The sequence below is a fragment of the Solanum lycopersicum genome, chromosome 12, assembly GCF_036512215.1.
Source record: "Solanum lycopersicum chromosome 12, SLM_r2.1".
Lineage (NCBI taxonomy): Eukaryota > Viridiplantae > Streptophyta > Magnoliopsida > Solanales > Solanaceae > Solanum > Solanum lycopersicum.
The window spans coordinates 29,842,350-29,854,209 of record NC_090811.1 but is presented as its reverse complement, the minus strand read 5'-3'; the positions used below and the strand labels follow the sequence as shown (position 1 = coordinate 29,854,209).

At 32.7% G+C, this 11,860-nt stretch overlaps 2 protein-coding genes and 1 long non-coding RNA gene across 3 annotated transcripts; 1 reads left to right on the top strand and 2 right to left on the bottom strand.

Moving 5' to 3' along the window:
* Positions 1–1,777: 1,777 nt before the first annotated feature.
* LOC138340628 (uncharacterized) lies at positions 1,778–3,171 on the bottom strand. Its single transcript, XM_069292549.1, has 3 exons — positions 2,686–3,171; positions 2,482–2,601; positions 1,778–2,408 (listed from the first exon to the last, which is right to left on the bottom strand). Exons 1-3 carry the CDS (start codon positions 2,812–2,814, stop codon positions 1,890–1,892), a joined length of 768 nt encoding a protein of 255 aa, XP_069148650.1. The 5' UTR covers positions 2,815–3,171; the 3' UTR covers positions 1,778–1,889.
* Positions 3,172–5,441: 2,270 nt separating this feature from the next.
* On the bottom strand, positions 5,442–7,669 carry LOC138340294 (uncharacterized). Its single transcript, XM_069292007.1, has 2 exons — positions 5,507–7,669; positions 5,442–5,459 (listed from the first exon to the last, which is right to left on the bottom strand). Exons 1-2 carry the CDS (start codon positions 7,667–7,669, stop codon positions 5,442–5,444), a joined length of 2,181 nt encoding a protein of 726 aa, XP_069148108.1.
* A 2,397-nt stretch (positions 7,670–10,066) lies between these two features.
* Positions 10,067–11,584, top strand: LOC138340566 (uncharacterized). The gene is made up of 4 exons (XR_011213217.1): positions 10,067–10,182; positions 11,079–11,140; positions 11,229–11,324; positions 11,406–11,584. It is a non-coding gene; the product is annotated as an uncharacterized lncRNA (long non-coding RNA).
* Positions 11,585–11,860: the final 276 nt, after the last annotated feature.

Here is an 11,860-nt window from a genome sequence, read left to right as displayed (position 1 = left end):
ACTATGTTAAAATATAAATACACTATATTTATTGAACTTTATGCTAAAATATTTCTATATAAAACAATTAAATATGAATTCTAATACAATAAAATTCAATGAATATTTTCACTAATTTTTTACTTTACATTATTTTTTATTTTTTATTTTTTACTTTTGCACTATTTTGTGTACCTATCTATGTAATCATTAAGTACATGAATTTTCTTAACATTTAAGATTACATGTAAATGGTAAAAAATACAACTATGTTATTTTCAAAAAATAAATGATTATCAAACAACGAAGAAGACATAAATATAAATGATTATGAAAGAAATTCTCCTTTACAAGTTTAGTTGTAAAATATTTTGCGGGATTTAACATGTTTACTCTCAAAACAATTAATTATAAATATAAAAATTGAGATTATGTTAATTATATTTATATCCTAAAGATAGAAGAAATGAAGAATACAAAAATATAGTAATCAATTACGAAATTGTATTTAAAAAACTCAAAAACATGCAGATATGAAAAATAAAAATTCACTTACAACTTCATATTAGAGAATATTCATGTTGTAACTATGATAATTACATATTTCTCAACAAAAAAAATACGAATATGCATGAAACTTTAAAGAATGCAAATAAATGAATCAGTATGAATTCTTATAAGTACAAATTGGTGACGAAAATTTTAATGTACACCAACCTAATGTAGAATGCAAGATAATAACAACTTTGGAAAAAAGAAGAGAATATAAATAATGTTGTGTTAGTGTCTTTGATAGACTCTTGATCCCCCCCCCCCCTCCCCAAAAAAAATGATTTTACAAAGTAAAATTTAAGGTCATCAGACTCTTCGTTGCCCACGTGTAGTACATGAATACTCCTTTCGTCTAAATATATGTAAGTTAGTTTGACTTGGCACGAAGACCTAAAAAGAGACCTCAACGCTAGGTCAGTAAAATGCAGGTCACTTTTTCACAAAGACCTCATGAGGTCGCCAAACGGAGACCTCACGAGGTCACCAACAAATAATCTGATTTTTTACAAAAAGGAGACCTCACGAGGTCACTAATGTATTATTTAATTTAATTTTATATTTTTTACATAGAGACCTCATGAGGTCACAATTTTATAATATTATTTAATTTTATATTTTAATTAAGAGACCTCATTAGGTCGCTAAGATATTATTTAATTTAATTTAATAAATGCATAAAAGAGACCTCATGAGGTCTCTTTTCTGCATTTATATTTAGAGACCTCACGAGGTCTCCATTATGATATTTACGGAAAATATAATGCAGAAAAGAGACCTCATGAGGTCTCTTTTCTGCAATTATAAAATGTTAATTAGAGACCTGATGAGGTCTCCATTTTGAAATAGCTGAAAAAATTAATGCAAAAGGGAGACCTCATGAGGTCTCTCTTCTGCATTTATAAAATAGAAAATGGTAAATGGAGACCTCATGAGGTCTCTAATGTGAAATATCTGGAAAAATTAATGCAAAAAAGAGACCTCATGAGGTCGCTATAATGAAATATCTGGAAAGTTAATGCAAAATAGAGACCTCATGAGGTCTCTTTTTCTAGAAAAAAACTGGCAGAAAATTATTATTTCTGCGGCTTCTCATCACCTGTCATTTTAATTCAGTACCCAAATCAATCTCAAAGAGCTTCAAAAACTCAATTGAAGCAATACATTTACTAAATATTCTCTTATCAACTCAATTGCAACTCACTTCAACATAATTATATATTAAACAAAAACCATGATATCCATAAGTTATATAATACATTCCAACGTTATCATGTATTCACATAACAAATAATTCCCATCACAAAATTATAAAGTTAACAAAATGATCCATAAGTTAGCTATCAAAAGTCTAAACTTCACTAATGTGGTACTGTGTTTTCCACATAATCATCACTTTCTTCGTCACTTTCTTCATCACTACTCTCATGGGTCATATTTCTTTGTTGACCATATATTGGATAATGAGTAGGTTGAGATTGAGGAGGTCGAGGAGGGAAAGTGACATCACCAGAACAAGGGGGAATCCCTCCTGAGGCAAGTAATGCATCGAATTGAGCCTTAAGACCCGCAAATTGTAATTCCAACCGCCTTTCCCTAGCCCGTGATTCTTCGGCTTGGCTAGATAGCTCAACAATCTTTTTCTCCATAGCCAAATTTTTCTTCATTGATTCATCATGATTTGAACTATTTAGGCCTTCAAACTCAGAAGAAAATTCACGAAAGGTTTTGTGCGGCATTCCATATGCATACCCATATCTACTCGGCCCACAAGTCAAGTCTAACCAAACTCTCTCATCCTGTTCTTGAGTAAGTGGCATACCTTGATTTTCTTCAGGCAGAGTTTGTTGTAAATCCTCCAAAGCTTGAAGATATCGATTCTAAATTGAATGTTATCATATGAGAATATAAATTTAGAAAATAAGTAATTATTTTTTAAAATTAGAGGCTTACATAGGTCACTTCAGCTCGCGGTTCAACCCACACGTCTGGATCTTCAGGATTTTTCTTCTTTCTAATGTGTGTTGCCTTAAATGCCTCAGCTTGAGTTATCGGTCTTCCTAGTTCCTTTTCCTACATAAAATAATAAAGTTATAATCAAGAGTAATTAAATATTAATACATAAAATATATAAACACAAAGAAAAATGATACACACCAATTTCCTCCTCACACTTCCTTGACTTTGAGCCCCACTTGTGTGTAGAGAACCACCCTTAGTGGATGATCTTGCCTTTTTACCGATCTCACTCATCTGCTTAAATCTTGGATCATATTTCCAATGCATGAGTAATTTTGCCCAATCCTCCGATAGAACCCAGCTAGGTTTGCTATTATCTCTACGAGCTTTATTAAACAAACTAGCAAGAGTATGCGTAGCTTTCTTGTGAAAGTTTGCACAAATTTTGGCCTCATGTTCCGGACGCCAAGCACATTTTTTCTACAATCAAAGCATAAATTATTTTATTTGATAAGTATTAATGAAGACAAGTATTTTAATAGTGTTAAACAAATAAATTCGAATATACCCTGAACTCCAAAAATATTTGTCTCTTGAGATTGCTAGGGAACTTGCCCCATGTAGGATAAGCATCTCTATAGAGTTCTTTGATTGTCTGAGAAATGATCCCCACAGCATCATCTGGATTGAAACTGTAATACAAAGTTTTAACATTTACAAGTTAAAACAAATAGAATTAAATCATATAATAATAAACATACCATTTTTTTTTAAAAAAAAAACTTACGTGTAGCCTTCAGGCTCGATGACAAGTCTATTATGCATGTCCCTCATGCCAACTTGTGTACTGTCATGACCAGGTGTATCTGACTGATTTGTTGTAGGAGTGTTAGGCTCAGAACTATTACCTTGAATGCGAAGACTCGACATAATAAGTTGTGAAGCAGATGATGATGATGGTTGTGAGTCTGCAGGGTTGTGAGTATTAGTGCGAGAGACACTAGACGTTGGTCGATTATCCTCTTGAGGCAAAACACTGTATCCCTGTGGGGTAGCATTCCCTGATGTGGTCATCATCAAAGGTACCTGAGGGGGCGGCTGAGTATATTCCAGTGGTGGATGCATATAGGTCGAAGGAGGAATAATACGTGGAGGCACGGTCCGCCTAGAATAGCTATGTGGCTGAGTGTCTTTTGGTAAGAGAGATGTTGTGTTGTCTGATCTTATATGTATACCTGTTTGTTGTCTACTAACCATACCGTCTTTCTTTTTTTTCTTTTAGGGGCCATTATCAATATCTTTATTCTTACATTTACCTGTCATCTAATTAGTACAAAAACATTCAAGTCAAAGGTTGTTAGATATTGAAGATATGAGAGACAAACATCATCCAGTAGCTTATCTAGCAGTTCATCACTTTTTAAGATAAAATAAAGCCACAACCACAAGTACAAAATAATATCGAAAACAACATCCAACAAAAAGCACACGAGAACATATGAAGTTGAAGTTATTGAAATTAAAACAAAAGGCACACAAGGTAATTAATACAGAGATACATTGGTAATTACTAATCATCCTCGTCCTCATCCTCATTCTCATCCTCATCCTCATCCTCATCCTCGTCCTCGTCCTCGTCCTCGTCCTCGTCCTCATATTCATCTTCATCATCATCATCATACTCAAACTCATCCTCATGAATTGTTGCATTTGCCCCTTCATTTGTTATTTCTTCCATATCAACCTCTTCTAATATGTGTTCAGGATGCTCTAAATCATTTTCTAATTCAATATCGACGGTGTGGTGAACAATTGATGAATCATCATTTTGGTATGCAACATCCAACACGTTTTCAACTTCCACACGGCCCATGGGTTTGGTTTTAATAACCACCCACCAATCAGCTTTATCTGGACGCAAGGGATAAGGAACATAGTACACTTGCTTAACATTTTGTGCAATAATAAAAGGATCATAAGCTTCATATTCCCTTGTGTGCTTTACTTCAATGATATTATATTGTTTGATTTCTCTCGTACCTCTTTTGGGGGTTGGATCAAATCACTTGCATCTAAATAATATAATTTTTTTTGTAGGCCAACCGGAATACTCCATTTCCAAAACCTCCTTGAGTACCCCATAATAATCAACTCCATCTAGATTTCCATCACCACCTTTTACCCAAACTCCACTATTGTTATTTTTTTTATATTTGGAGTATTCTTCAGTAGTGAATTTAAAACCATTAACAACATACTTATTCATTGAATAAGTCTTGATGGGTCCCCAAGAAATGTCCTTCAAAAATTGGTCAAATTGACCATTTTTTGTGTCATAAATCTATAAATATTTAAAAAGTAAGAAATTAGCATCAATTAAATATAAATTTATTTAATAATAATAGTATTATGAAAATATTATAAGGCTTACGTAATCTTGAAACCACTTTGAGAAATTCTCAAATACTCTTTCATTGCCATATAAATGCACAAAGTAACTGTCAAACAAGATGGATATTGAGTTAATTGTTTTGTCTTGTAATTACATATTTTAGTGAGAACCCAGAAACTTACTCAACAAATGGTTTAACTTGTGGGCAATTCAATAAGACATGTGTAGATGCAGACTGCAACTCAATGGCACTAAGATTTTTCCTTGTGCGTTTTTTTGAACCTTTGCCTGGTTGATTGAAGATTGATAGTGGATTCTTAGTCTCACCACCTTCGTCATGGCAATTGGGTCTATTTTGAAAGCATGACACACTTCTTTTAAAGTAATAAGAACCAAAATTAGTTATCTCCCTACCAAGATGGAATTGAACCATTGAGCCTTCAACTCTATGATTTTGTTTCATGCCACGTTTAGACTTTCCAATAGTCCTACATTATACATTGTTATCATTGATTTAAACAACATATTAATATAAAAATATTAATAGTTAAATATTTACCTCTCAAAAGGATACATCCATCTATATTGAACCGGACCTCCAAGGCGTACTTCATGCACTAGATGTACAGGAAGATGCTCCATCACATCGAAAAATCCAGGTGGAAGAATCTTCTCCAATTTATTTGTAATTACAGGAATATTTTGATCCATCTGAACTAGGTTGTCTTCCCTTAACGTATTAGAACACAAGTCCTTGAAGAACAAACTGATTTCAGTCATAGGTTTCCAAATTCTATCAGGCAAGCCACTAAATGCAACGGGTAGTAATGTTTCCATGAAGACATGACAATCATGACTTTTCATACAATGTAATTTTCCATGCTCCATATCAACACATTTTCCTAAATTTGAAGCATGTCCAGCAGGCATCTTAAGTTGCTCGACCCATTCACAAATTTTACGCTTTTGATCCCTTGTAAATGAATAACTAGCCTTAGGCTTGAAGAACTTGTTGTTCTGTTTCTCTTGCAACCATAACTCTTTTCGCCTGCAATATTCAGGTAAGTCCATTCTAGCTTTAACACTATCTTTTGTCTTGCCAGTGACATCCATTACTGTGTTAAATAAATTATCAAAGTAATTTTTTTCAATATGCATGACATCAAGATTATGTCGAAGAAGATTGTCCTTCCAATACGGTAACTCCCAGAATATGCTTTGTTTTGTCCAGTTATGTGCAACACCATATCCATCAAATTTATAGGGTTGTTCTTTTGCGACCTTTGGAAAGTTTTGAACCCTCTCCCAAACTTGTTCTCCAGTTAAGATTGGAGGAGGATAACCTTGTTCAACAGAATTCTTTCTGAATGCATTTTTCATACTCCTAAACTCATGATCCATTGGCAAGAACTGTCGATGACAGTCAAACAAAGAATTTTTACGACCATGTTTCAAAGTGAATGATTTAGTATTTTCCATACAATAAGGACAAGCTAACTTTCCCGCTGTCATCCACCCTGACAACATTCCATATGCTGGAAAATCATTAATAGTGCACATTAAGGCAGCCCGCAAATTAAAATTCTGCTTAAGAGACACATCAAACGTTTCAACCCCTTGAACCCACAATTGTTTCAACTCATCAATCAAAGGTTGCAAGTATACATCAATCAATACTTTTGGATTCCGAGGGCCAGGAATGACACAATTGAGAAATATATATGGACTGGTCATACACATCTCGGGTGGAAGATTATATGGTGTTACAAATACAGGCCAACAAGAATATGGTGCAGCAGAAACAGAATGTGGCGTGAATCCATCTGAACATAAACCCAATCTAATGTTACGTGGTTCAGCTGCAAATAGTGGATATGTTCTATCAAAATGCTTCCAAGCCTCTCCATCGGATGGATGACACATAACTCCAGGTGGTCTTCTATGTTCATGGTGCCATCTCATATGAGGAGCAGATCTATTAGACGCATACAACCTCTTTAACCTTGGTATAAGAGGTAAGTAATGCATTGCCTTAATAGGAACTTTCTTCCCACTAGCTGTCTGTTTATAATGACATTTTCCACAAAACTTACACGATTCTAGATCAATATCATCCTTATAGTATAACATGCAACCATTTTCACAACAATGAATTCTCATCGATGACATTCCTAACTTTGATACCAACCTCTTTGCCTTATAGAAATTATCAGGTATCTCTAGATTTGGGTCAACTAAATCATGAATAAGGTCAATCACAGAGTCCATTGCCCCTTGAGGAACACTCCAATCTGATTTGATACTTAATAATCTAACCGCAATAGACAACTGTGAGTGTGGACTCCCCTCATATAAAGGCCGACTAGCAGATTCCAATTGTTCAAAGAAAATTTTACATTCAACATTAGGAGCTTCTTCACCTTGATTAGCAAAATCAAAATCAGAATGCACACCAAAAGCATCTTGAACCATGTCATCAATTCTATAATTTTGTGCATTAGAATTCACATTGCTACTACTTTCACCAGGAACATAATGTTGGAATACATCAAAGTTATTATCAATTTCTCCATGACTAGTCCACACAGTGTATTCTTTTTTAAACCCATTTCGATAGATATGAAGCTCAACAGCATCTGGTTTTTCATAATTCAAACATTGACATTTATTACAAGGACACTTAATCATACCACTACGTTGAAAAGGATCTAATGTCTTTGCATACTCCAAAAAACCAATGACACCTTCTACAAATTCAGGTCTTAGCCCCATTCGACCAAAATTAGTCATATTATACATCCAACTACGATCCATCTACATAAGAATCATAAATTAAATTTGTCAAGCACTAACACAATAGTTACAATTTTAACTTATTAACCAAATTTCTAAGTCTAATTAGTCTAGTTTTAAATAAATTCTAATACTATAGTAACAAGTTTAACTTATTAACTAACTTAACAAATTTCTAAGTTTAATTAGTTTAGTTTAACTTAATACTAACACGATAGTTACAAACTTAAAGCTAAGTGTCAACACTAGATGGACACAAATTGATTTTCAAAAGAAAATCAATTTTGTCATCAATAGGATCAACTAGTGTTGGTACTTATGCTTAACAAATAATTATATCTTAAATTTAAAGCTAAGTGTCAACACTAGATGGACACAAATTGATTTTCAAAAGAAAATCAATTTTGTCATCAATAGGATCAACTAGTGTTGGTACTTATGCTTAACAAATAATTATATCTAAAATTTAAAGCTAAGTGTCAACACTAGATGGACACAAATTGATTTTCAAAAGAAAATCAATTTTGTCATCAATAGGATCAACTAGTGTTGGTACTTATGCTTAACAAATAATTATATCTAAAATTTAAAGCTAAGTGTCAACACTAGATGGACACAAATTGATTTTCAAAGAAAATCAATTTTGTCATCAATAGGATCAACTAGTGTTGGTACTTATGCTTAACAAATAATTATATCTAAAATTTAAAGCTAAGTGTCAACACTAGATGGACACAAATTGATTTTCAAAAGAAAATCAATTTTGTCATCAATAGGATCAACTAGTGTTGGTACTTATGCTTAACAAATAATTATATCTAAAATTTAAAGCTAAGTGTCAACACTAGATGGACACAAATTGATTTTCAAAGAAAATCAATTTTGTCATCAATAGGATCAACTAGTGTTGGTACTTATGCTTAAACAAATATAATATGGATTTAGAATTTGAAACTTACGAGATTTTATAACGATCTCAAATTAATATACATTGTAATACAAATAAAAAGTCCTAATTCACGTGAAACCATAAGTAGTTGTACTATGCGAAGATATTTGCATTTTGTGGCAAACTATACCAAAACTTGGACACAAATGGATTTAATTTGAAGTTGATTCATGTTTTGTTATTCTTTGGAAGTATTTAATTTAATAACAGTTTTGCTGCGACATAGGTCAGTGAGAGAGAGACATATAAAATGTAATAAACAATAGTTGCTCGTAATCCTCTTTTCTCTCATTGCTTATAAGAGCCCTTTTTAAGCATTGAATTCGATCTCCCAATATTCAAGTAATCTCACATAACTTATGGCCCCATAAACAAATAATTATAACCCTCAGGTGGAAATCCTTTTTTCCCTTTCTTGTCTATGATATTCGATCAATTATCCACTTCTAACCCACAAATTCCACCCCACCCTAACCAGTCAGAATCAGAACCCTATTATCCATTAATTTCAGGTCAAATGCCTCACTCCCAAAATGCTACATTTAAAATGACGACAAACCACACACCCCAGAACAGCTCAAATTCTTTATTCCAGCGAGGGGTCCCCAATTCAACACTCATTAATTCAAATATAAACCTCCAAACTACTCTCAAAAACCCAAATTACAAAATTAAAGCTTCAATCTAGGTCATGCAAATTCAAATCATTTCCAAAAAACCCCAAATGTACAACAGGAAAAAGAAAAAAAAAAGAAACAAAAACAGTAACACAAAAAATGAGTGGAATTAGTGAAAATACCTTTATTGAGCTTAATGACGAGCTGCTTCTTAGAGAGAGAAAGAGAGAGGCGGCAGAGAGGCGGTCGACGAACGGAGAGAGGCGACGATCGACGAAGAGAGAGGCGCGCCGCGACGATCGACGAAGAGAGAGAGAGGCGCGACGAGGTGAGAAAGAGAGAGAGGCGCGACGAGGTGAAAGAGAGAGAGGCGCGTCGTGTAAAATAATTAAGAGAGGGAAGAAAGAGTTATTTTAATTTTGGCTAGGTTTTTGGTTTTGTCTAAGAGACCTCATGAGGTCTCTAAGTTTTTAAATATTCAATTAAATTAAATTATTATTTTTAATTTAACAAGTATAGACCTAATGAGGTCTCTACTTGTTAAATTAAAAATAATAATTTAATTTAATTGAATAGTTAAAAAAAAAAGAGACCTCACGAGGTCTCCAATTTTATGAGAATTAGATTAAAAATTTAAAATTTTTAAATAAGTTTGGTAAAAAAAAATATTATTCATTAAATTGACCTCACGAGGTCTCTCCAACATTAAAAAAAAAATTAAAAGATATTAATTTAAATAGAGACCTCATGAGGTCTCTTATTATTGACCTATTTTTGAGGTCTCCATTTTTAGGTCTCTTTTTGGTCTTTTTTTAGTAGTGTAATCAAATAAATTTAAACATACATATCAATTTTGTCAAATATATACTACTTGTGTAGGGTTACGGCTTACAGCATAGGCAACGACACTCGCCACACTGGGGAACTCGACTACATAAATGGAGGTATATATATATATTTATGAACCTCATTTTATTATTAACATACATACTCATATATCTTAATTTATTTTTTCATATATACATATACACTTTTTCCCGCTGGCGTACTGACACATTTCAAATTTTTCATATTTATTTTGAATTCTCAATATTTATTGTGACTTATACTATTTATTACGCACTTTACAAATATATAAATTTAACTACTTTTTAAAGTTAAACTAGATTACATTAATTTGATTTTTTAAACAAAAAAAACTGATATTCAAAAGCTATACGAAAAGTAATATATATAAGTTGTAATTTTTCGCATATATCAATATGATACAAAATATATTAGTAAAAATTTCTTATAGGTTGACTCTAAAATATGAAACCATGACAATTAAAAGTGTGGAGAGAGAGTAATAGTTAATTATCAAGTTGTTTCATCTGAATATTTGTCTTTGCTAGTTTCAATATCAATGAATTCATCATATTTAAGGCTAGTCAAGGCAGTGAGTAACTAATCCCTGTTTGTAGTCTGATTTTATAGAAGTCATTAAATGAATATATAACCAAAAGTAACAGGCTAGCGCATACATAGAAGATATATATACATAAGGAAAGCAAGAAACAAATATCAAAATAGAGAAATATATATACATACATAGATGAAAACATCCCCAACACCTAGTATATATTAGTATAAGTGATGGAGCTACTAATCAGTATTATATATGTACATAAAGAACCATCTCTGAATACAACATAAGGAAAATTAAGGACAATTCGGCATACCAAAAGCTCTCCCCAATGATCTGCATAAGTATAGATAGTATGAGTCGATGGGACTAAGGGGTTTTACTATTATTCATAAAAAATAATTACGAGAAAATTAAACTTGATGATTATTTCAGCTGCACTAGTTCGATACCAGATAGCAGGAAATTTTCTGGGATTGCCTGCTATTACTGTACCCGTATGTATGCTCTCTCTCTATCTTCTTAAAATATGATAACACTTTTAATTTTAATTATTTATTCAAATTAATTTAATATTTTGTCTAGGTTGGTTATGATAAGTCTCATTTGCCTATTGGTCTTCAATTTATTGGAAAGCCATGGGATGAATCCTTATTGATTCATATAGCTTTTTCCATGCAGGTAATTTAATTAATTAATATTTTTCATTATCACTCCTTTTTATTTTGTTCATTTAAATTAATTGCATATCTTGTTTTTCAGGCATTATGTATTTCACAACACAAAAAACCAGAGGTTTTCTGGGATCTGTTGGCCAGCTAGTTTAATTCTCTGTTCGTTTGATTTGCAAGCCATAATTTGGTCACTTAATTCAACAATTAACGTTTTATCTGATAAATACTATATGCATCTTAAATAATGAACTAAACCATCTCTTATCACTTGCCTCTGATCCCATGGCTAAAAGAGTCATATTGGTTGGCGAATAGACTGATGGTCAGTCTTAAGAGCATGAGTCATATCTTTACATGATATCATAATTAGGTCCAATCCTGTTTAGACTTCCAGTCCAAGCTTCGGTTGGTTCTGAGCGTAACCGGGGGTGTTAGAGTGGATAAAAGCATTCGGAAATGGAATAGCAATCTACTTATATAGACTTGAACAATCCTCACTTCATAAGCTTGCTTTGGGGTTGAATTAGGTTCTTTTACATCCCC

What these genes read in the sequence shown, in the direction of transcription:
- LOC138340628 (XM_069292549.1), bottom strand. Translation starts at nt 2,814, where the DNA reads ATGCATTGGAAATATGATCCAAGATTTAAGCAGATGAGTGAGATCGGT. An exon ending in GAAGTGTGAGGAGGAAATTG is followed by an intron (nt 2,602 to 2,685) that starts GTGTGTATCATT and finishes TATTTTATGTAG; the next exon opens with GAAAAGGAACTAGGAAGACC. An exon ending in CGCGAGCTGAAGTGACCTAT is followed by an intron (nt 2,409 to 2,481) that starts GTAAGCCTCTAA and finishes CATTCAATTTAG; the next exon opens with AATCGATATCTTCAAGCTTT.
- LOC138340294 (XM_069292007.1), bottom strand. Translation starts at nt 7,669, where the DNA reads ATGACTAATTTTGGTCGAATGGGGCTAAGACCTGAATTTGTAGAAGGT.